This window comes from Salvelinus namaycush, chromosome 15 (assembly GCF_016432855.1).
Source record: "Salvelinus namaycush isolate Seneca chromosome 15, SaNama_1.0, whole genome shotgun sequence".
Lineage (NCBI taxonomy): Eukaryota > Metazoa > Chordata > Actinopteri > Salmoniformes > Salmonidae > Salvelinus > Salvelinus namaycush.
In genome coordinates this window covers 23,826,265-23,850,066 of record NC_052321.1, presented here as the reverse complement: position 1 = coordinate 23,850,066, position 23,802 = coordinate 23,826,265, and the positions used below count along the sequence as shown (strand labels likewise).

General features: G+C 44.6%; 1 protein-coding gene across 1 annotated transcript in view; it reads left to right on the top strand.

The window, feature by feature from the left end:
• The window catches only part of ubr1 (ubiquitin protein ligase E3 component n-recognin 1), a 38,600-nt gene extending 23,853 nt beyond the window's left edge, over positions 1 to 14,747 (top strand). The window contains exons 18-45 of the mRNA XM_039009539.1: positions 39 to 140; positions 232 to 295; positions 474 to 598; positions 2,408 to 2,460; positions 2,582 to 2,684; positions 2,804 to 2,852; positions 2,971 to 3,125; positions 3,230 to 3,329; positions 3,450 to 3,553; positions 3,668 to 3,748; positions 3,847 to 4,025; positions 4,651 to 4,853; positions 4,981 to 5,074; positions 5,187 to 5,339; positions 5,488 to 5,588; positions 5,679 to 5,775; positions 6,047 to 6,195; positions 6,292 to 6,347; positions 6,423 to 6,519; positions 6,624 to 6,691; positions 9,830 to 10,065; positions 12,305 to 12,441; positions 12,537 to 12,645; positions 12,806 to 12,862; positions 12,963 to 13,040; positions 13,154 to 13,324; positions 13,865 to 13,966; positions 14,102 to 14,747. Of these exons, the coding sequence (XP_038865467.1) occupies positions 39 to 140; positions 232 to 295; positions 474 to 598; positions 2,408 to 2,460; positions 2,582 to 2,684; positions 2,804 to 2,852; positions 2,971 to 3,125; positions 3,230 to 3,329; positions 3,450 to 3,553; positions 3,668 to 3,748; positions 3,847 to 4,025; positions 4,651 to 4,853; positions 4,981 to 5,074; positions 5,187 to 5,339; positions 5,488 to 5,588; positions 5,679 to 5,775; positions 6,047 to 6,195; positions 6,292 to 6,347; positions 6,423 to 6,519; positions 6,624 to 6,691; positions 9,830 to 10,065; positions 12,305 to 12,441; positions 12,537 to 12,645; positions 12,806 to 12,862; positions 12,963 to 13,040; positions 13,154 to 13,324; positions 13,865 to 13,966; positions 14,102 to 14,243 (3,165 nt within the window). The 3' untranslated portion in view covers positions 14,244 to 14,747. The remainder of the gene's footprint in view (positions 1 to 38; positions 141 to 231; positions 296 to 473; positions 599 to 2,407; positions 2,461 to 2,581; positions 2,685 to 2,803; positions 2,853 to 2,970; positions 3,126 to 3,229; positions 3,330 to 3,449; positions 3,554 to 3,667; positions 3,749 to 3,846; positions 4,026 to 4,650; positions 4,854 to 4,980; positions 5,075 to 5,186; positions 5,340 to 5,487; positions 5,589 to 5,678; positions 5,776 to 6,046; positions 6,196 to 6,291; positions 6,348 to 6,422; positions 6,520 to 6,623; positions 6,692 to 9,829; positions 10,066 to 12,304; positions 12,442 to 12,536; positions 12,646 to 12,805; positions 12,863 to 12,962; positions 13,041 to 13,153; positions 13,325 to 13,864; positions 13,967 to 14,101) is intronic.
• The last annotated feature ends 9,055 nt before the right edge of the window (positions 14,748 to 23,802 follow it).

Below are 23,802 nucleotides of genomic sequence, written 5' to 3'. Positions count from 1 at the left end.
CTACATAATCGGAAGTCTCCTCTCAAAACTTTTTACAGATTGCCGCTTCCAAAATGGACCCCAACCACTTCATCATGCTGATCTTGCAGAGATTTGAGCTCTTTGATGTGTTCAATGGAAGTCTCGCAAGCAAAGACCAAGTAAGAGAGATCATCGACTATTGGTTCAAATAAATAATTATTACATTTTGGAAAAATCGTAAATTAATAAAATACCAATGGTCCTGTTCAGGAACTGCTGAAACAGTGGAACCGGTTAACAGAAGAGATGCTCTACCTCCTCATCATCATTGTTGGTATGTCCCTAAGCTGCTTTCTAAATAACATATCTACTTAAGTAAATGTCTGGCGAAATCCTAATATGTAGTTAGTAAGTTGACTGTATAGTGACATCTCGTTGGCTAGATGATCTAGCAGTTATTGATTATGTTGAAGGGTGTCTCATTCTGTATGTCATGCCCCCTGTGTCCCCAGGGGAGCGGTATGTCCCAGGGATCAGTCATGTGACCAAAGACGATGTGACTATGAGGGAGGTGATCCACCTGTTGTGTATTCAGCCCATGGCTCACAGCAGCCTGGTCAAGGGCCTGCCAGAGAATGTGAGAATGTGGACCTATACTACTCTTCTAAAGCCTCACACAGACTGTACTATTTTAGCCATCTTATACCAGGATTTTGCCGTCCCAGACAAAATGTCCACGTCGCGGGCAAATTCTTAGGTTGTAAACGATTGTTGGACGTCTTGGGCCATTCAGTGTGACAGGGTCTAGGTCTGCCGATTTAAGTACCACTACGTGCAGTCGTAGGCTCCGACAAAGTTCTGTCAATGTCAGAAATGTTGAGCTTTTATTGTCTTTTGTGGCTGCTATTACGAGCCGATCTCGGTGACTTGACCAATAGGAACACGGTTGACCCTGAGTATGCACAGAGTAATACGATTGAATAGTCAGATTCATATAATATCTCAATTTAAACGTTTACATGCTTTGCAAGAATACCGATTTCCCTAATAATCTTTACATGACACATGAAGTCAAGCTACCTGATGGAATTTTGATAAATGCACAATCGCCAATCAAAGTATACGTTCTACCACAGCGGCCATGTTATCTTTGGGAAGCATGTTTTATTCTGATTTCGGACATGCAACGTTTGTATGTGAACTATTTCTAAGATGCATACTTTCAGTTTTTCCGAACTCACTTCACTCGCGCATAAGAAGTTCCCACTAGGTAATACAGCTTTGAAGTCTTAATTTAAGGTTAGGTTTAGACATAATGTTAGCAGTAAGGTTAAGGCTAGGATTGAGATTCAAATCTGACTTTTAAAAGATATATTGTATAGGCAGGGTTTATGACTTTGTGGCTGTGTTAACTAGTGACGACCACAATAAGAGGAAGGCTTGAGCTACTGGTTCTGACACATACGCAGATCAAATACACCACTGCAGTTGATGTAACCTATGTCGGCTGACATAGCCTAACAAGCCAATCGCAGAATGTAATGACTACACTTAAGCAAATGGTACTATCTGGCCAAGTTGATATCAAGATTAATAATTTGGTAACGTCGCACAGTGTGACATGTAATAATCCTGAGAAAAAAGAAGAAACCGGCACACTGCTCTTGCTAGTATCACTGCTCTTTAATAAGCTTTACGTATCGGCCTGAAGGCCTTCGCCAGAGCTCTTATAAAGCTTAGTAAAGGGCCTCCCGGGTGGCGCAGTGGTCTAGGGCACTGCATCGCAGTGCTAACTGCGCCACCAGAGTCTCTGGGTTCGCGCCCAGGCTCTGTCGCAGCCGGCCGCGACCGGGAGGTCCGTGGGGCGACGCACAATTGGCATAGCGTCGTCCGGGTTAGGGAGGGTTTGGCCGGTAGGGATATCCTTGTCTCATCGCGCTCCAGCGACGCCTGTGGCGGGCCGGGCGCAGTGCGCGCTAACCAAGGGGGCCAGGTACACGGTGTTTCCTCCGACACATTGGTGCGGCTGGCTTCCGGGTTGGAGGCGCGCTGTGTTAAGAAGCAGTGCGGCTTGGTTGGGTTGTGCTTCGGAGGACGCATGGCTTTCGACCTTCGTCTCTCCCGAGCCCGTACGGGAGTTGTAGCGATGAGACAAGATGGTAATTACTAGCGATTGGATACCACGAAAATTGGGGAGAAAATGGGATAAAAAAAAAAATAAAAAAAAAAGCTTAGTAAGAGCAGTGTGCAGGTTTCTTCTTTTTTTCTCATGTTATTCAATTGTTACCATGCAACAAAGATGGCTCAGATGTGCGGGCGCCTTTCGAATTTTGAATCATATGTAATAGTCATAAAAGACTTGATCCGATGTACAGTCTGGGAAGGCCTTCACCACAAATGCTGTTACCACTTTTATACTGCAACAATGTACTTTTTTTGTTTATAGGAGAGCCATGAAACTGGCCTGGAAACTGTCATTCCAAAAGTTGCCACCTTCAAGTAAGTGTAACACTAAGGTCATCTTGACCATAATAATACAAATCAAAATAATAAATAATGTTTTCAGCAGAGAATAACGTTTGACAAGCTTTTTCACTGACCTGTTGATCCTCCCATTTAGGAAGCCAGGTGTTTCTGGACACGGCTTGTATGAAGTGAAAAAGGAGTGCCTGCCGGAATTCAATCCCTTCTTCTTTCACTATTCTAAATCTCAGCATAGCAAGGTATATGTTGGTACAGAGGCTACATACACATTTATATTTGTTTTTCCAAAGCCATTTTTCCCTTGGCTGCTGGCATTTGCTAATGTATAACCTTGTGACCCCTGAACTCTGTGCTCCAGGCAGAAGATGCTCAGAAGAAGAGAAGAACTCAGGAGGGCAGTGACAAAGGTGAGATGGAACTCATAATCATATGTTCATACAAAGGAACAGTGTTATTATGAGCCAATCCCTGCAGGTGATTCACTATTTGCTTATGATTCATCACTGTCTCTCTGTCCATGCCCAGCCCTGCGTCCCCCTGTCCCCCCTCCCTTTTGCCCAGCCTTCTCCAGCATAGTGCAGCTGCTGTGTTGTGACATCCTCATCCACATCCTCAGACGAGTCCTGCAGAGAGCTGTGGAGGACCGGGCCACCTACTGGACAGAGGCCATGATCCAGAGGGTACCTTTCGCATGTATTTCTCTCCCGCTCGCGCTCTCTCTCGTGCTCTCTCTTTCTTTTTTTATATGAACCATATTAACTGTAACTGTGTGTGCCCCCCACAGTCCCTGCACCTTATAGGCCAGGGTCTGTTGGAGGAGAAGGCCCAGTTGGGAGCCAACACTGTGGAGCAGGTCACCTTTGACTTCAGCCTCAAAGCTCGCAGTGAGTGTCCTAGAGATACTACTTTTTGTCTTTAAATATATCACTTGGATTATTCTTGGTTTAGGGTACAGTTCATATACATTTGTTCTTGAGACATTTTCTGTTTCTCTACTCGCTCAGCGATCGGCTCCGAGCATAGCAAATCTGTGTTCCACCTCCTGTCCAAGATGACGGCTCTTCCTTCCTTGGAAGCCCAGAAGGATATGATTAAGTGGACACTGCAGGTGGGTTAACTTCATTGTCTTGTTAAGAGATTTGATCATCTTTTTTCAAAGGAGATTTTAGACAGTTTACAGTACAGCTTTTTGTTTAAATGATCATATTTCTCTTTCTGGTAGATGTTTGAGATGGTGAAGTGCCTTAGGGAGAAGTCCAGTCCAGCAGCCTCTATGAGCGTGGAGCAGACCAAGCCAGAAGAGGTAAAAACAGAACATGGGTCATTTTTACACCTTTGTCATGCAACATTTCTGCATTGAAGAATCCTCACCCTCTGTCTATGTCTGATTGGTTGACTCAGATCGTCCCTGACAAAGACAAAGCCGAGCGGAAGAGGAAGGCGGAGGCAGCCAAGCTCCATCGCCAGAAGATCATGGCTCAGATGTCGGCCATGCAGAAGAACTTCATTGAGTCACACAAGATGCTATATGACAACATGCCAGAGAGTTCCCAGGGGGAGCCTGTGGCCTCCAGAGAGAGGTGAGGAGGATGTAGGGGGAGCTGTTGGCCGTGAGGGAGACTATAGAGTCTTGCCTTTCCTTTAAAGACATGCTCCGGAACTTTGGCGACTACAAAGTATTTTTTAAACCTCTCGCTTTGGGCTGGATGTGTCCATGTGTAATTCATACATGCATAATTACCTTCTTACCTCAATTAGCCATGAAATCCCTAGTTTGAAAGCTATAGTTTTTCTGAAAGCTGCGTTGCGCCATTTTCCCTACATTTTCTCTCACGTGGTCCAGCCCCCTAGCAATTTGAGTTCTAGCCAATGACCTTCAGCCCCTCGCAATTTGAGTGACAGCTAGCAAGATGCATACGTAGCAGAGCGAGAGAGAGCAATGAAAAGGGGTTTTTGGTGACCACTTTTGGCTCGTGAGCGCTACGTTCAGAACTACTGGCTGAAAAGTATACAAAGTACTGGAGAATCTCTTTTAATAATATACTCTAGCTTGCCTAGTAGTACCTCAAGTTTACTGCAGGAGGGAGAGTGAATTCAAATTTGAATTGGGTTGATTGCTTGATTGAAGGTTAGTGATTAGGAGGATATCTATAACTGATTTAAATGAGTAATTGTGCTGTCATGTTTCTTCCTCCTGTCCTGTAGCTGTGCCATGGAGCTGGGAGAGTTGTGCGTGGCTGTGGGGCCTCAACGGGGCTCCACCCCGGCTGAGAGGGAGGTGCTGACCTGCATACTATGTCAGGAGGAGCAGGAGGTCCAGGCCCGATCTCCAGCCATGGTGCTGACTGCCTGTGTCCAGAGGTCAACCGTGCTCACACAGTGCCGGGGGAAGACTCTGGCCAACAATGGTTAGTTCCCTTTTCAGTCTCCTCCATTTGATCTCGTGTTGTACACAATACTCTCTGACCACTGTCATCTCTTTTTGCGTTACTGTTGAAATTATTAAAGATGTTAATGTGTTGTTCTGTGTGACAGAGACCATGTACCCCCTCTTCATGCCACCTGACCTGGCTGTGGGGACTCACACTGGCAGCTGTGGCCATGTCATGCACGCCACCTGCTGGCAGAAGTGAGTCACTGCAGTCACGTGTATCAATGAATCATAGGGATGATGATTCTAACATACTATCTTGAGCCTGAAGACCTAAAGATAGATTTTTTTTTTGTTCTGTGTGTTCTAGGTACTTTGAGGCAGTCCAGAACACCACTCGGAACCGGCTCCATGCTGAGCTCATCATTGACCTGGAGAACGGGGAGTACATGTGCCCGCTCTGCAAGTCCCTGTGCAACACTGTGGTTCCTCTCATCCCCTTGGAACCACTCACACTCAACTAGTATGTCTTCCTTTTAGACTTTATTGCCACTTCCTAAATGACTGAGTTTAGATAAGTTTTTGGAGTATCCATAAAACTAAATCTGGTTTATGGCCCAGTAGTGAACATATCAGTTGTAACCGACCTGTCCCTTATGTCCTGTCTGCAGTGAGAATGCAGAGCTGGTGGGACAGCTCCTCACCCTCCCTCGCTGGATCCAGATCCTCTCTGCCAGGATCAAAGGACTCAAGTCTGTCACTCGTGGACCAGGTAAAGACAGCTGTGTGATCTCACAAAGTCATCTTAGTGGAGAGAGCCCAGTGCTTTTGCAGGTGTGACTCCATTGTGTTTGTGGTCCAGAAAGCAGCGGTGAAACTATCAGTGACGGAGACACTGCCCTCTGCGGGGAAGGCGAGCCAGACTTCCGCTCCATCCTCAGCTTTGGAGTAAAAGAGCCGTGAGTCCACACTCACTCACTCACTCACTCACTCACTCACTCACTCACTCACTCACTCACTCACTCACTCACTCACTCACTCACTCACTCACTCACTCACTCACTCACTCACTCACATACACACACACCCATCTGCTCTTAATGGTTTATTCAAATGATTCTATAGCGCACGACACACACTGACATCATTTCCATGTTATTGACAGTGTACTATATTATGTATCCACTCACTACATGCTCTGTAATGTAATCAGTACTTGTTGATCTTCAGGAGGAAGTACTCTGACAGCATAGCGGAGATGCTGGTGGTATGTGCCACCACGGTGCACAGGGTGGGGCTGCAGACGGGCCCTAACGAGCTGTGTCCCGCCGTGCCCGTCATGTCCTGGAACACCTGTGCCTTCACCATCCAGGCCATTGGTCAGTCCCACCGACTCTCTATCTCCATCCTTTTTCTAGCTGAACTCATTTTACCATTACTCAGTATGTTTTTTTTTTTTCTTCTTCTCCTAACAGAGAACTTGCTACAGGAAGAGGATAAGACACTGTTCGGCTCTTTACAAAACAGACAGGTAGGTCAGATAGATTACAGAGGAGGGACTGTGTTTGACCAGTTTTCACCTTCACAGTAACTCTTTCTTTTTCAGCTTGCGGGTCTGAAGGCTGTGGTTCAGTTTTCTGCAACCCAACGCCTCAAGAGCTCCCAGGCTGTCATTCAGAAGCACTTCACAGACATGTTAGGAGGTACATGTTCAAACACCACTCAGCACACGATATCAATCCACCTAACATTCATTTTGTGTGATTTGGTATTTTATGTAATATTTGATTTGGTTGCCTCTCTACAGCCTTGCTACCCACCATGAGTTCAGAGAGCACACCTTCTATTCTAGAAGTAGACTTCTTCCACCTTCTGGTAAGTCACCCATCAAATCAAATTTTATTAGTCACATACGCCTAATACAACAGGTGTAGACCTTACAGGGAAATGCTTACTTACGAGCCCCTTTTTTAATTATTCATTTCACCTTTATTTAACCAGGTAGGCCAGTTGAGAACAACTTCTCATTTACAACTGCGACCTGGCCAAGATAAAGCAAAGCAGTGTGACAAAAATAAGAGTTACACATGGGATAAACAAACGTACAGTCAATAACACAATAGAAAAATCTGTATACAGTGTGTGCAAATGAAGTAAGGAGGTAAGGCAATAAATAGGCCAATAGTGGCGAAGTAATTACAATTTAGCAATTTACACTGGAGTAATAAATGTGCAGATGAGGATGTGCAAGTAGAAATACTGGTGTGCAAAAGAGCAGAAAAAGAAATATGGGGATGAGGTAGGTAGTTGGTTGGATGGGCTATTTATAGATGGGCTGTGTACAGCTGCAGCGATCGTTAGGCTGCTCTGACAACTGCCACTTAAAGTTAGTGAGGGAGATATAAGACTCCAACTCCAGTGATTTTTTTTTTTTTTAAGCAATTCGTTCCAGTCATTGGCAGCAGAGAACTGGAAGGAAAGGCAGCAAGAGGAGGTGTTGGCTTTGGGGATGACCAGTGAAATATACCTGCTGGAGTACGTGCTACGGGTGTGTGTTGCTATGGTGACAAGTGAGCTGAGATAAGGCGGAGCTTTACCTAGCAAAGACTTACAGATGACCTGGAGCCAGTGGGTTTTGCGTCGAAAGTTAAGCGAGGGCCAGCCAACGAGAGCATACAAGTCGCAGTGGTGGGTAGTATATGGGGCTTTGTGACAAAACGGATGGCACTGATAGACTGCGTCCAGTTTGCTGAGCAGAGTGTTGGAGGCTATTTTGTAAATGACATCGCCGAAGTCGAGGATCGGTAGGATAGTCAGTTTTACGAGGGTATGTTTGGCAGCATTAGTGAAGGAGGCTTTGTTGCGAAATAGGCTTTGTTGCCAATTCTAGATTTAATTTTGAATTGGAGATGCTTCATGTGAGTCGAAGGAGAGTTTACAGTCTAGCCAGACACCTAGAATACCCAAGTCAGAACTGTCCAGAGTAGTGATGCTGCGCGGGCGGGTGCGGGCAGCGATCAGTTGAAGAGCATGCATTTAGTTTTACTTGCATTTAAGAGCAGTTGGAGGCCACGGAAGGAGTGTTGTATGGCATTGAAGCTCGTCTGGAGGTTAGTTAACACAGTGTCCAAAGAGGGGCCAGATGTATTCAGAATGGTGTCGTCTGCGTAGAGGTGGATCAAAGAATCAAAGAACGACATCATTGATATATATACAGAGAAAAAAGTTGGCCCGGGAATTGAACCCTGTGGCACCCCCATAGAGATTGCCAGAGGTACGGACAACAGGCCTTCCAATTTGACACACTGAACTCTATCTGAGAAGTAGTTAGTGAACCAGGCGAGGCAGTCATTAGAGAAACCAAGGCTGTTGAGTCTGCCGATAAGAATGTGGTGATTGACAGAGTCGAAAGCCTTGGCCAGGTCGATGAAGACGGCTGCACAGTACTGTCTTTTATCGATGATGGTTATGATATCGTTTAGGACCTCAAGCGTGGCTCAGGTGCACCCGTGACCGCTATGCAATCTGGTTTCTGAGCTAGAGTGCCGTTTAACCGACAGTAAAGTAAAAAAAAAAAAAAAGATTAAAGCGGCGCAGTAAAAAAATAACAATATATACAGGGGGGGTGCAGGTACAGAGTCAATGTGCAGGGGCACCGGTTAGTTGAGGTAGTATGTACATGTAGGTAGAGTTAATTAAAGTGACTATGCATAGATGACGGAGAGTGGCAGTGGTGTGGAGAGGGGCGGGAGGGGGGGGCAATGTGAATAGTCTGGGTAGCCATTTGACTAGGTGTTCAGGAGTCTTATGGCTTGGACCTAGCCTCTTGGACCTAGATTTGGCACTCTGGTACCGCTTGCCTTGTGGTAGCAGAGAACAGTCTATGACTAGGGTGGCTGAAGTCTTGGACAATTTTCAGGGCCTTCCTCTGACACCGCCTGGTATAGACGTTCTGGATGGTAGGAAGCTTGGCCTCAGTGATGTACTGGGCCGTTCGCACTACCCTCTGTAGTGCCTTGCGGTCGGAGGCTGAGCTGTTGCCATACCAGTCAGGAATGCTCTCGATGGTGCAGCTGTAGAACCTTTTGAGGATCTGAGGAACCATGACAAATCTTTTCAGTCTCGAGGGGGAATAAGTTTTGTCGTGCCTGCTTCACGACTGTCATGGTGTGCTTGGACCATGTTAGTTTGTTGGGGATGTGGACACCAAGGAACTTGAAGCTCTCAACCTGCTCCACTGCAGCCCTGTCGATGAGAATGGGGGTGTGCTTGGTCCTCGCTTTCCTGTAGTCCACAATCATCTCCTTTGTCTTGATCACGTTGAGGGAGAGGTTGTTGTCCTGGCACCACACGGCCAGGTCTCTGACCTCCTCCCTAAAGGCTGTCTCATTGTTGTCGGTGATCAGGCCTACCACTGTTGTGTCATCTGCAAATGTAATGATGGTGTTGGATGCGTGCCTGGCCGTGCAGTCATGAGTGAACCGGGAGTACAGGAGGGGGCTGAGCACACACCCCTGAGGGGCCCCTGTGTTGAGGATCAGCGTGGCAGATGTGTTGTTACCTACCCTTACCACCTGGGGGTGTCCTGTCAGGAAGTCCAGGATCCAGTTGCAGAGGGAGGTGTTAAGTCCCAGGGTCCTTAGCTTATTGATGAGCTTTGAGGGCACTATGATGTTAAATGCTGAGCTGTAGTCAATGAATAGCATTCTCACATAGGTGTTCCTTTTGTCCAGGTGGGAATGGGCAGTGTGGAGTGCAATAGAGACTGTATCATCTGTGGATCTTTTGGGGCGGTATGCAAATTGGAGTGAGTCTAGGGTTTCTGGGATGATGGTGTTGATGTGAGCATGTCCAGCATTTCAAAGCACTTCATGGCTACAGACGTGAGTTCTACGGGTCAGTAGCCTTTTAGGCAGGTTACCTTTAGTGAAGGAAGTTAGTGTTCTGTTTGATGCATACAGTAGGTTTTCCACACGCTCTGGGGATAACCAACCTTTCTTTGTGTGTTGGCAGGTGGGGCTGGTGCTTGCCATTCCAGCGCTCTACCAGGAGGAGGCGGTAGACCTGCAGCCCTCTGCTGTCAGCTCTGCCTACAACCACCTTTACATCCTGCACCTGGTCACCATGGCCCACGTGGTGCAGGTCCTCCTCTCCTCCACAAATGACACTGCAATGTTTGGGGGAGAGGAGGGAGAGGCGGAGAGGGCAGCAGCAGAGCTCTATGCCGCTGTGTCACAGTGTACCGGCGGGTAAGAAGAAATGCTGTCTTTTCTCTGTATTTAAAAAAAAAAATTTTTTTTTTTTTTTTATATACGCTACTGGTCAAAAGTTTTAGAACAATTACTCATTCAAGGGTTTTTCTTTACTTCTACTATTTTCTACTTTGTAGAATAATAGTGGAGACATCAAAACTATGAAATAACACATGGAATCATGTAGAAACAAAACAAAGTGTTAAACAAATCAAAATCTATTTAATATTTGAGATTCTTCAAATAGCCACCCTTTCCCTTGATGACAGCTTTGCACACTCTTGGCGTTCTCTCACCCAGCTTCATGAGGTAGTCACCTGGAATGCATTTCAATTAACAGGTGTGCCCTGTTAATTTGTGGAATTTCTTTCCTTAATGCATTTGAATCAATCAGTTGTGTTGTGACAAGGTAGGTGTGGTATACAGAAGATAGCCCTATTTGGTAAAAGACCAAGTCCATATTATGCCAAGAACAGCTCAAATAAGCAAAGAGAAATGACAGTCCATCATTACTTTAAGACATGAAGGTCAGTCAATACAGAACATTTCAAGAACTTTGAAGGTTTCTTCAAGTGCAGTCACAAAAACCATCAAGCGTTATGATGAAACTGGCTCTCACGAGGACCGCCACAGGAATGGAAGACCCAGAGTTACCTCTGCTGCAGAGGATAAGTTCATTAGAGTTACCAGCCTCAGAAATTGCAACCCAAACCAGCTGCGCGCGTGCGCTATCGTGCATAAATGTATTTTGCCCCCCCACACCAAACGCGATCACGACACGCAGGTTAAAATATCAAAACAAACTCTGAACCAATTACATTAATTTGGGGACAGGTCGAAAAGCATTAAACATGTATGGCAATTTAGCTAGTTAGCTTGCACTTGCTAGCTAACGTTAATTTGTCCTATTTAGCTAGCTTGCTGTTGCTAGCTAATTTGTCCTGGGATATAAACATTGAGTTGTTATTTTACCTGAAATGCACAAGGACCTCTACTCCAACAATTAATCCACACATAAAACGGCCAACCGAATTGTTTCTAATCTCTCCTCCTTCCAGGCTTTTTCATCGTTTAACTTATATGGTGATGGCATCTAAACATTCATTGTATTACCACGACTACCGGCAAAACAGTTCGTCTTTCAATCACCCACGTGGGTATAACCAATGAGGAGATGACACGTGGGTACCTGCTTCTATAAACCAATGAGGAGATGGGAGAGGCAGGACTTGCAGCGCGAACTGCGTCAGAAATAGGAATGAGTTCTATTTTAGCCCTTGGCGTCGCAGACGTGTCCGGTCTGGTCAGCATGTTAAAGTAACAGACATATCAACATTTCCTGTTCAGAGGTGACTGTGTGAAACAGGCCTTCATGGTTGTATTGCTGCAAGAAACCACTACATGAGCAATGGACATTAGTCCGGTGGAAATGTGTCCTTTGGTCTGGAGTCGAAATTGGAGATTTTTTGTTCCAACTGCTGTCTTTGTGAGACGCGGTGTGGGTGAACGGATGATCTCCGCATGTGTATTTCCCATCGTAAAGCATGGAGGAGGAGGTGTTATGGTGTGGGGGTGCTTTGCTGGTTACACTGTCTGTGATTTTTATTTAGATTTCAAGGCACACTTAGCATTCTGCAGCGATACGCCATCCCATCTGGTTTAGGCTTAGTGGGACTATAATTTGTTTTTCAACAAGATAGTGACCCAACACACCTCTAGGCTGTGGGCTATTTGACCAAGAAGGAGAGTGATGGAGTGCTGCATCAGATGACCTGGCCTCCACAATCCCCTGACCTCAACCAAATTGATATGGTTTGGATGAGTTAGACTGCGGAGTGAAGGAAAAGCAGCCAACACGACTTTTGGAATAGCGTTCCAGCTGAAGCTGGTTGAGAGAATGCCATGTGTGTGCAAAGCTGTCATCAAGGCAAAGGGTGGCTATTTGAAGAATCTCAAATATAAAATAGATTTATATTTTTTTAACACTTTTTTGGTTACTACATGATTTAATGTGTTATTTCCTAGTTTTTATGTCTTCACTATTATTCTACAATGCAGAACATTTTTGAAAATTAAGACAAACCCTTGAATAAGTAGTTCTAAAACTTTTGACTGGTAGTGTACTTTCTGTAAATTGTGCAGTGGGTCATTTTTGGACATTTTTCTGTTCATGTTCATCCAGTCAAAGGTCAATTATTTTCCCAAGCAGATTGTGTGACTGTGTTTTATTGACTAGAATGAGGTCAGATGTGTCTGGGAGCTCAGTGGCAGACAGAGTGAGGAGAGGGGTCACGCCCTTCCTGCGCTGCGCTGCCCTCTTCTTCAATTGCCTTACAGGGGTGCCCCCTCCAGAGGAGCTCTCCAGTACTACAGGTAGGTATCCCCGGGCTCAGACTACTGTGGTGTGTACGGGGATTGAATGGGTTAGGGTTTTACTGACTGAACCGTTCATGCTGTCTCGACTGCAGTTACATCTCAAGGCCAGATGGAGGCACTGTGCAGTTATCTGGCATTGCCCTGCGATGTGTTCCAGCTCTTTCAGGAGCACCGTGGGACTGTCTTTCCCTTATTACAGAGGTAATATCAATAACCTGTTAGTCACAGCCAAAATACATTGAAATGAATAGAACATTTACTAACTGATGTTCTTACCAGATGTGTGATGGTAGCTATGTTTCTAATGTAATTGTTTGAGGCACTTAAGATATATTTTTCACTGATGGCCTCTGTCTCTCAGGTGGTGTGGGCACCCAGCTGTAACCAAAGCCCTAAAAGGGGAAATGCAGACAATCAGGTAAGCTCAAATTCACTTTGCAACAGAATTAAATATTTCAGATTTTATTTTCCTTTCTTCCCTATGAATAACTGAATCTTTGATAACATGATTATTGCAGTTATCCCAGGAAAAGGAATCGGTTAATTGAGCTTCCTGAGGATTACAGCGCGCTCCTCAATCAAGCCAGTCACTTTCAGTAAGTAGCCACCACTGTCTAACTTGGATTATCATATACGCTGGTTAAGTGATTGGAGAGCTGTTGAGTTCCAGTGGAGACTGAGTCCTCTTTCTCTCTACCCTCCTGTCCAGGTGTCCTAACTCCACAGACGATGAGAGGAAGCACCCCACCCTGTGCCTCTTCTGTGGGACCATCTTGTGCTCCCAGAGCACCTGCTGTCATAGCCAGCTTGATGGGGAGGAGGTGGGCGCCTGCACCGCACACGCTGCCACCTGTGGGGCTGGAGTGGGCATGTTCCTCAGGTGGGTCGGGGACAAGGGCTCCTGTAGGGACAGGGGGGGCATGTTCCTCAGGTGGGTCGGGGACAAGGGCTCCTGTAGGGACAGGGGGGGCATGTTCCTCAGGTGGGTCGGGGACAAGGGCTCCTGTAGGGACAGGGGGGGCATGTTCCTCAGGTGGGTCGGGGACAAGGGCTCCTGTAGGGACAGGGTGGGCATGTTCCTCAGGTGGGTCGGGGACAAGGGCTCCTGTAGGGACAGGGGGGGCATGTTCCTCAGGGGGGTCGGGGACAAGGGCTCCTGTAGGGACAGGGTGGGCATGTTCCCCAGGTGGGTCGGGGACAAGGGCTCCTGTAGGGACAGGGTGGACATGTTCCTCAGGTGGGTCGGGGACAAGGGCTCCTGTAGGGACAGGGTGGACATGTTCCTCAGGTGGGTCGGGGACAAGGGCTCCTGTAGGGACAGGGTGGGCATGTGGTTATAAACATGTTCATATGTTCTATAAAGCTTCTACTGATTGCTTTGCCCCCCCCCCCCCCCCCCCCCCCCCCCCCCGCTGATTAGGATAAGAGAGTGTGAGATGGTCCTGATGGCCAGTAAGACACGAGGAAGCACCTACCCAGCCCCTTATCTTGATGACTACGGAGAGACTGACCCACAGCTGGGGTAAGCTGGCCACATCTCCTCTCTTTGCTTTTGAAACATTCATTACATCCATCTCTGATGTCGTTCTGTAGAAAAATGTTATATTTGTAAAGCAAACCTGTGTCACTGACGGATTGTTTGTGAATGTGAGATTAGGAGGGGGAACCCCCTGCACCTGTGCCCTGAGAGGTACCGGAAGCTCCACCAGCTGTGGCAGCAGCACTGTATCCTGGAGGAGATCGCCCGTAGCCTGGAGGTTGTCAACGTCATGTTTGCTTTCGAATGGCAGATGCTATGAGCCCAAGACCAGGTTATGTGTGCTGCTGGGTAGGGCCACGGTCTGGAGGCCACAGCCAGGGGGCACAGCCCACACACGTGTGTGTGTGTGTGTATACATACATACATACATACATACATACATACATACATACATACATACATACACACACACGCCCATCTACATATGTCCTGGCCGGGAGCGGTGCGCCCCTGTGCAGCCATTCCTCCCCAGGATCCCAAAGGGAGTGCAGATAGGACAGAGAGCGATGAGGAGGGGGTCGGGAACTGAAGTCGCCTTGTTTGAATTTATCTGCTGTGAGAGGGCTATGAGTAATGCTAGGAATAACGTTCCCCTTCTCCATAGAAAAGCTTATTAAAGGAAAATACATCTATCAAACACCCAAGTATCTTTATGCCGTCAGCTTGTGTATATAAAATCTCTCCCAAGTGATGCTGTGAATTATCTGCCATCTCCTTTTTGTTTTAAGACTTTATAGAGATGATAAACAATGGCTTTAGTGAGTCTTGCAGTGTGGGAGTTGTTTACTCTTTTGCAAATGTCTTTGGGATCATGCTTCCTGTTTCTATATTTTTTGCTTTCTGTCACAGTAGACCGTTTGCATGGCACCTAGCCCATGTTACTGACCATCACCCTTTTAAAATGGTATAAATAGATTTCTTTCCACAAATAGAGTACATTTTGGGTAGTGTAACTTGGTTAAAAAAAAATACAAATTTCACCTCATTTTAACATTGACATAAAGAACATGTTCAACTTAATGAAAAACATGTTTTCCATCTCAAGGAGTTAAATTTAAAAAAAGGCCTAGTAAGGGCCAGTAAAGTGGCATTAAAGTAACAGGGTTGAGGTTTTCATCTTAAATCAGTCATGCATCTCCCTGTGACTGGGGGAATGAAAGCAAAATGGAGGGGCAATTGAATGCAAGCTACAGACATTAAAAAACAAATTGTTAAAGCATTTCAAGCCTATCTATCTACGGGTAACGGGGTTGACATGGTATGCTCAACAGACTCAGTTTTCCACCACAAAACACCAGAAAATTGCCAAAAATAGTAGATCCAGCTCACCTGTTTTTACACTATGATTTCACTATTAGATGTTCAATGTTTCTTTTGAAAAAATATTTTTAAAAGGAATTGATTCACCATATTAAAACGAGAGTTATGTTCATTCACCATGGTTGACATTAAAATGAGGGACGTGATTTAATCACTTATCACATAAAATAAATAATTATCTTCAGAATTGACTTTGTCAAAACAACAAAATAACTAGGGCTTTACAATGATGGTGAACTTGGAGACGTTGTGGTGTTAAGTGGGTTAAAACCTTCCTAGAAGTCGGAAAACATGACGAGGGACATGTGAAAATTGTGACTTGTGACTTTAGCAAGTCTTTCTTCATATAAAAAATCAGATTTCTTGAATTTTCTATGTGGTCTATATTAAATGGCATATCATTTTAATGTAATGGGCTTCTAAAATTCATTATTGGTGCACAATTTCTGTTTAAATATTAAAGGGATGCAAAAGGTACTCTATTCGTGGAATGACCCAGATAATGTACAGTGCCTTCAAAGTATTCATACCCCTTGACTTATTACACATTTGGTTGTTACAGCCTGAATTCAAAAGGGATTAAGTAGTTTTTTCTCACCCATCTACACACAATACCCCATATTGACAAAGTAAAAAAATATATGTATTTATTTAACAATTGTTTTTGTAAATTAAATACAGAAATATATAATTTACATAAGTATTCACACCCCTGAATCAATACATGTTAGAATCACCTTTGGCAGCAATTAAAGCTGTGCGTCTTTCTGGATAAGTCTCTAAGACCTTTGCACACAGCCTTTAAATTTGCACATTGTTTTTCAGTCTTCAAACTCGCAAGTTGTTTGTTCATCATTACTAGACAGCCATTTTCAAGTCTTGCCATAGATTTTCAAGCAGAATATTGTAACTAAGCTACTCAGGAACATTCAGTGTTGTCTTGGTAAGCAACTCCAGTGTATATTTGGCCTTAGGTTTTAGGTTCTTGTCCTGCTTACAGGTGAATTCCTCTCCTAGTGTCTGGTGAAAAGTAGACTGAACCAGATTTTCGTCTAGGTTTTCAAATATGTTTGCAGTACTAATTTAGTGCCTTGTTGCAAACAGGATGCATGTTTTTGAATATTTTTATTCTGTACATGCTTCCTTATCACTCTGTCAATTAGGTTAGTATTGTGGAGTAATTACAATGTTGTTGATCCTTTCTTAGTTTTCTCCTATCACAGCCTTTAAACTCTAACTGTTTGAAAGTCACCATTGGCCTCTCTGGCAACTGAGTTAGGAAGGACACCTGTATCTTTGTAGTGACTGGGTGTATTGATACACCATCCAAAGTTTAATTTAATAACTTCACTATGCTCAGTGATATTTAATGTCTGCTTTAAAAAAAAAAGTTTTTACCCATCTGACAATATGTGCCCTGCTTTGCGAGGCATTGGAAAACCTCCCTGGTCTTTGTGGTTGAATTTGTGTTTGAAATTCACTCCTCGACTGAGGGACTTTACAGATAATTGTATTTGTGGGGTACAGAGATGAGGTAGTCATAAAAAAAATCACGCTAAACACTATTATTGCACACAGTGAGTCCATGCAACTTCTATGTCTTGTTAAGAAAATGTTTACTCCTGAACTTATTTAGGCTTACCATAACTAAGGGGTTGAATACTTTGACTCAAGACATTTCAGCTTTTCATTTTTTAATAAACAGTTCTAAACCATAATTCCACTTTGACATTATGGGGTATTGTGTGTAGGCCAGTGACCAAAAAAATCTCAATTTAGTCAATTTTAAGTTCAGGCTGTAACAGAACATTTTGAAAAAGTCAAGGGGTGTGAATACTTTCTGAAGGCACTGTATGAATAGATATACAAGCAATTTCTATACTGGTCAAATGCAAAAGTATATGAAGAGATAATTAACTATTTTACTGTACAAACATTGCTTATTGTAATCTGAATGAATTAGATAGCAATTAAATGTTAATCTGAAAGCACTTTGAAATAAAGTTACTAAAGTGTTCAATATATGTACATGTAAAAGAGTCGGTCTTCACTGAAATTCCATATTTTGCCAACCTGATACACTTATTAGAGGCATCTTTTGTTGTAACTCCTTTAAATAATTGTGTATGGGAACATTGTCATCTGCTCTTGAAATTATTATTTGTGCTGTGAAAATGACATTCAAATAGATCATATTGTAGCTAATGGGGACAAAAAGGTTCATACCAGCAATGCAAAATATATTCTGTACACGACTAATCAAACAAGTAAATAAGAGCACATCACTACTACATTTAGTGTATTTATGACAACAATTATGTACATTTTATGGGAGAGTATCTACATGGAAAAAGAATAATCGCTATAAAAATACACTTGATATTACATCAAACTTTTCAGGAAAATGAAGTTTTGTGCATATACTGTATGGTTTTGTTTTTCCTCATTTGCGTTGCTTGACAGTGCTGTATGATAACCAGGCTGTCTGAATAAAGACATGATCTAGACGAGTTCTTGTGCCCTCTTTGTCTGACTGGGAATATCAACACAAATGTCATGTTTGTTCATTTTGCACTTACTCTTCAGTGTCTGAAAAGAGAGTAAATAAAAAAACAAAAAAATGTAATGAAAGAGAAGATACTTAAGTATTTCTCATCACCCTCATTGCATCATATGTCAGTACAGTGACATGCACATTGACATCAAATCCCATGTCCTTATTATACAGTGCCCTTAGCACCTCATGTTTCCTACATTAATTACCATCATTTATATTACACACTATACTAGTTAGCTTTAATAACTACTACTTCCTGGCAGCACTTGAGGCTGTTGTAAGGATGTATCTTGCAGGAATGATACTGTCGATTGTTGCTTAGCAGCACCTGTGTTGTATAATAAATCAGATTTGCTAATATTTCCCTGTTTAATTCCACGGCGAATCAAGGCTGACAAAGAACCTACACAGTTTTGTTTATAGTCTGAAATAAGATAGCATATTGTGTTGATTGGTAGTATCTGTAGTCCTCAGTAGTTTAAGCAGGGCCTTAAGTAGTCTCTCCCTCCTTTGTATGGTGTGTGTGGCCATAATAGGATGTGTCATCAGATTGATTGGAGGTGAGATTCCGTTCTGACATAGATTAGGGGTAATTTGAGGCAGTGGGGGTCCTTGGGACAATTCTGCTATTGCTTAGAAATCTCAATCTTGTTCGTCACACACTTGGCTATATGCATACAGACTTGCTGCAGAGGATTAGGATGGCAGGTAGCCTAGTGGTTAAAAGCACTGGGCCAGTAACCGAAAGGTTGCTTTTTTGATGAGCCGACTAGGTGAAAAATCTGTGTATGCCCTAGAGCAAGGCACTTAACCCTAATTGCTCCTGTAAATCGTCTACAGTACAAAAATAGCACTAGTGATATTTATTTTAAGTGCCAACACTTGTCTGTGCTTGGTCTTCACTTTTCTCCTACAGAATTTCTTGCTAATCGTAAACAATATTGTACTGAACAAACCCAACAAGAACAACTATCAGCAAAACCTTGGTAATGTCTAAGTTCCAAAATGATTTAGTGTTTACAAGTTTCTAACTCTTTCCGTTAGGCTCTTCATCTGTATGCGTTCCACTATATGTAAGATTTCTTGAAATGAGACATACTCAGTTGCATTGGTCTATAGCTTCAGCAAAACTAGGGAGCATATTTATAAAAGCCTAAATAATTTTGTTAAGACAGCACACACTTAATTGCCATGTCTGTGGGAAAGCTTGTCCCATTGCTGTGGGAAAAGGTCTGCACATTTTGACCTGGACCAATGCCATTCGGCTAATCTCGATTAACTCAGAACGAAAGTCTTGTGTAATTGGGCAGCTGCTCGATTAAGTTCTGGGTACATACATGTATAGCCGCTGGAAGAAGGGGTGATAATATAATAGGAAAAAATGTGTTTCTCACAAAAGTAGTCCACTGGGCCTGTATTAGTGGACCGATATTGCCCAACATGTTTTTTTTAAACTCCGCCTACTTGTAGAGAAATGCCAATGCTATCCTCCTCTCATGTTGCCGAAACAGTCTATGACTCTTTCATACAGTAGCCTACACACTTTTAGTTTTTGTTGTCCTAGGCTACCTGGCTAAAATGGTTGCTCGCTAGCCTAACTTCCTTTCATGGGCAACAATGAGGCAGCTAGTTAACATTAGCCTACTACATCTAGCTACATATTGAACTAACATCCTCGCAGCCAAGGGGCACAATGTATGCATTTATGGTTGGATCAGAATCACCATTATAATAATTGGCTATAATAATAATCACTAGTCCAAATCCCTATCTCCATCCATGGCTAATTTAGGAAAGGGTCAATTTTAGCTAGCTAGCTAGCCCCCAGGGGACAACACACAATGAGATGAAACAATTCCATTTTTTTTCTGTCAGTGATATTTGGCTTTTGATGTGATGTGATTGGTGTGAAGCCAAATACAAACTGGCTTCCCTTGACACTTTTGGTGCACCACGACTGTTCACAGTTGAGCTCACTCAGTTTAGCTCAACGCTGATTGGCTATTATTTTATATAATAAAATCTAAAGGGAGGCCAAATTCTTGCTGGCTTCCCTTGCATTCGATGCTACGGGCGGCAACAATATCATACTCTTTTTGACCAGACAGCGTCAGATATATGGGCTACACATATAGATACAGAGGGGCGCTGTTTTGCTCACTCGGATGCTTTCTCCGGTGAGAAACATTTAGCCTCTTGTGAATTGAAGGGAAATTATGAAACACAGCGAGACAAAAGATCAATTATTTTATGTTTTTGGGAGGTTTTATTGGTACAATTTTGGGGGAAGCCTGGCTTCCCTTGGCATCCATAAATACACGCCACTGTTAAGGGTTGAGTGAAGTTTAATGCGATATAAGCACAGTTTGGCTTTCACTCGTAAGTTAATTTGTTGATATGGGTATATGTAAAGAGGTAACAAGGCATTACATCATGGCATAGAATCAATGACACATGGATTTTGTTTGTATGTTATTGCTAAACGATCTCTGCTGTACATTTCCATGTTATCAATTATGGTATTGTGTTCTGTACCAATCTGCTATTGGATGTCTCCTTTTGCAAACACATTTGCAGACTGTCACCAAATCCCTCTTGAAATGATAATCCTCCCTCTTACGAACAATGCTTGGTTTGCAAAATAATGTTAGCCAGTCATATGCTGCCACAATGTTTCTTTCAGGCAAGCATTTATGTCGCTTTTATTGCTCGAGGCACTTCCTGCCCTTTGGACAAACTGACTTGATGTGTATTGCCTGGTCGTTCACCTTTTTAGGACCCTGTGGAGTGGACTCTTCAAGGTAAGTGTTAGAGCAGGGGTTAACTGGCCACAGGTATCTGCTTTGAGGGCACGTTGTCTGGTCCATAGTGGGCTGTGGAGGGGACATCAATGTTGGGGTGGGCTGAAGCCAGCGGTATCTGGAACCAGTCTCTGAAGCCGGCGGTATCTGGAACCAGTCTCTGAAGCCGGCGGTATCTGGAACCAGTCTATGAAGCCGGCGGTATCTGGAACCAGTCTCTGATGCCGGCGGTATCTGGAACCAGTCTCTGATGCCGGCGGTATCTGGAACCAGTCTCTGATGCCGGCGGTATCTGGAACCAGTCTCTGAAGCCGGCGGTATCTGGAACCAGTCTCTGATGCCGGTGGTATCTGGAACCAGTCTCTGAAGCCGGCGGTATCTGGAACCAGTCTCTGATGCCGGTGGTATCTGGAACCAGTCTCTGAAGCCGGCGGTATCTGGAACCAGTCTCTGATGCCGGCGGTATCTGGAACCAGTCTCTGATGCCGGTGGTATCTGGAACCCGTCTCTGAAGCCGGCGGTATCTGGAACCCGTCTCTGAAGCCGGCGGTATCTGGAACCCGTCTATGAAGCCGGCGGTATCTGGAACCCGTCTCTGAAGCCGGCGGTATCTGGAACCCGTCTATGAAGCCGGCGGTATCTGGAACCAGTCTATGAAGCCGGCGGTGTCTGGAACCCGTCTCTGAAGCCGGCGTTGCCGCAGCACTCGGACTTGATCTGTAGCAGGTCCACAGTGTGCTTCAGAAAGCAGCAGCCTGCCCTGGTGTGTTTTTTTTTTATAGTAGCGAATGCCGTCCCCCAGCCCCAGGTTCAGAGCCTCGTTCAGCTCACTTCACATGCCGTAGCACATGTGCGCCCCCACCAGGATGCAGAAGAAGGTGCAGATGATGTATGGTAGCATCAGCAGCTTCCGGGCCTGTTGCGATGAGCATGTTGGGGACGTAGTGGAGGTCCCTCTGCCATCAGCTTGTTGATCTCCACCTTCAGGAATATTCCCAAACTGAACAGAATCACCACTGTCACCACGGAAACCCAGTTGAGGATCCACAGCACTTGGGCAAGCTTTTCCAAGCTAATTTGCTAAGCAATTATTCAGAAGAAATAGAATACATTAAACTACAAACATAATAGACTACAAATATGGTTTTATAGCATCTGATGTCTCAATCATTTTGTTTACCACCTCAGAGGTTTCACATAACAGTGTGATGCCCCATGCACCTTTATCAATACAGAGTTCAAAAAGAGAAACCCCATGCTTCAGCTGTCTGTCTTGAACACAGTCACAGGTCATCCCTACAGACTGGGAATATCAGGAGAGAGCACCATACAGAAGGACCTACCTTATCTCTGCAGGATTCATAAACTCAGCAAAAAAAGAAACGCCCCTTTTTCAGGACCCTGTCTTTCACAGATAATTCGTAAAAATCCAATTAACTTCACAGATCTTCATTGTAAACGGTTTAAACACTGTTTCCCATGCTTGTTCAATGAACCATAAACAATTAATGAACATGTACCTGTGGAATGGTCGTTAAGACACTAACAGCTTACAGACGGTATGCAATTAAGGTCACAGTTATGAATACTTAGGACACTAAAGAGGCCTTTCTACTGACTCTGAAAAACACCAAAAGAAAGATGCTCAGGGTCCCTGCTTATCTGCGTGAACATGCCTTAGGCATGCTGCAAGGAGGCATGAGGACTGCAGATGTGGCCAGGGCAATAAATTGAAATGTCCGTACCGTGAGACGCCTAAAACAGAGCTACAGGGAGACAGAACGGACAGCTGATCGTCCTCAGTGGCAGACTATGTGTAACAACACCTGCACAGGTTCGGTACATCCGAACATCACACCTGCGGGACAGGTACAGGATGGTAACAACTGCCCGAGTTACACCAGGAACGCACATTCCCTCCATCAGTGCTCGCAATAGGCTGAGAGAGGCTGGACTGAGGGCTTGTAGGCCTGTTGTAAGGCAAGTCCTCACCAGACATCACCGGCAACAACGTCGTCTATGGGCACAAACCCACCGTCGCTGGACCAGACAGAACTGGCAAAAAGTGCTCTTCACTGACGAGTCGCGGTTTTGTCTCACCAGTGGTGATGGTCGGATTCGCATTTGGAGGTGGAGGGTCCGTCATGGTCTGGGGCGGTGTGTCACAGCATCATCGGACTGAGCTTGTTGCCATTGCATGCAATCTCAACGCTGTGCGTTACAGGGAAGACATCCTCCTCCCTCATGTGGAACCCTTCCTGCAGGCTCATCCTGACATGACCCTCCAGCATGACAATGCCACCAGCCATACTGCTCGTTCTGTGTGTGATTTCCTGCAAGACAGGAATGTCAGTGTTCTGCCATGGCCAGGGAAGAGCCCGGATCTCAATCCCATTGAGCACGTCTGGGACCTGTTGGATCGTTGGGTGAGGGCTAGGGCCATTCCCCCCAGAAATGTCCGGGAACTTGCAGGTGCCTTGGTGGAAGAGTGGGGTAACATCTCACGGCAAGAGCTAGCAAACCTGGTGCAGTCCATGAGGAGATGCACTGCAGTACTTAATGCAGCTGGTGGCCACACCAGATACTGACTGTTACTTTTGATTTTGACCCCCCCTTTGTTCAGGGACACATTATTCAATTTCTGTTAGTCACATGTCTGTGGAACTCAGTTGTTGAAACTTATGTTCATACAAATATTTACACATGTTAAGTTCGCTGAAAATAAATGCAGTTGACAGTGAGAGGACGTTTCTTTTTTTGCTGAGTTTGTTATCTGTCTGATCTGGCTCCCATCGCTGTTTGTTTTTCTCTTCAGTGACAGTCATCTTAAGGCTTGGCCTGGAGGTAGTTTAGCCGTAGTGACTCCGGTGGAGTAACAGACACCAGCCCGTGGCAGCGTCAGAGTGAGTCCAGTCCGCTGGCCAAGCCCCCTGACCCTCCTAATAATCCCCTCTAATCTGCCCTGTAGGATTTGGACGTACCTTCTGCCACCTGCGCAAATCTGACTGCAGCACCACAAAGAGTTGTAATGGCCAAAGGCCGTTTGGGTGTTTGTACGTTTGTGTCCAGTCAGCTCTCCTTTGAGTCTTAGTCTCCAAGTCAACAGGATGAGGCCAAGTAAGGCAATATATCAAGTCTAA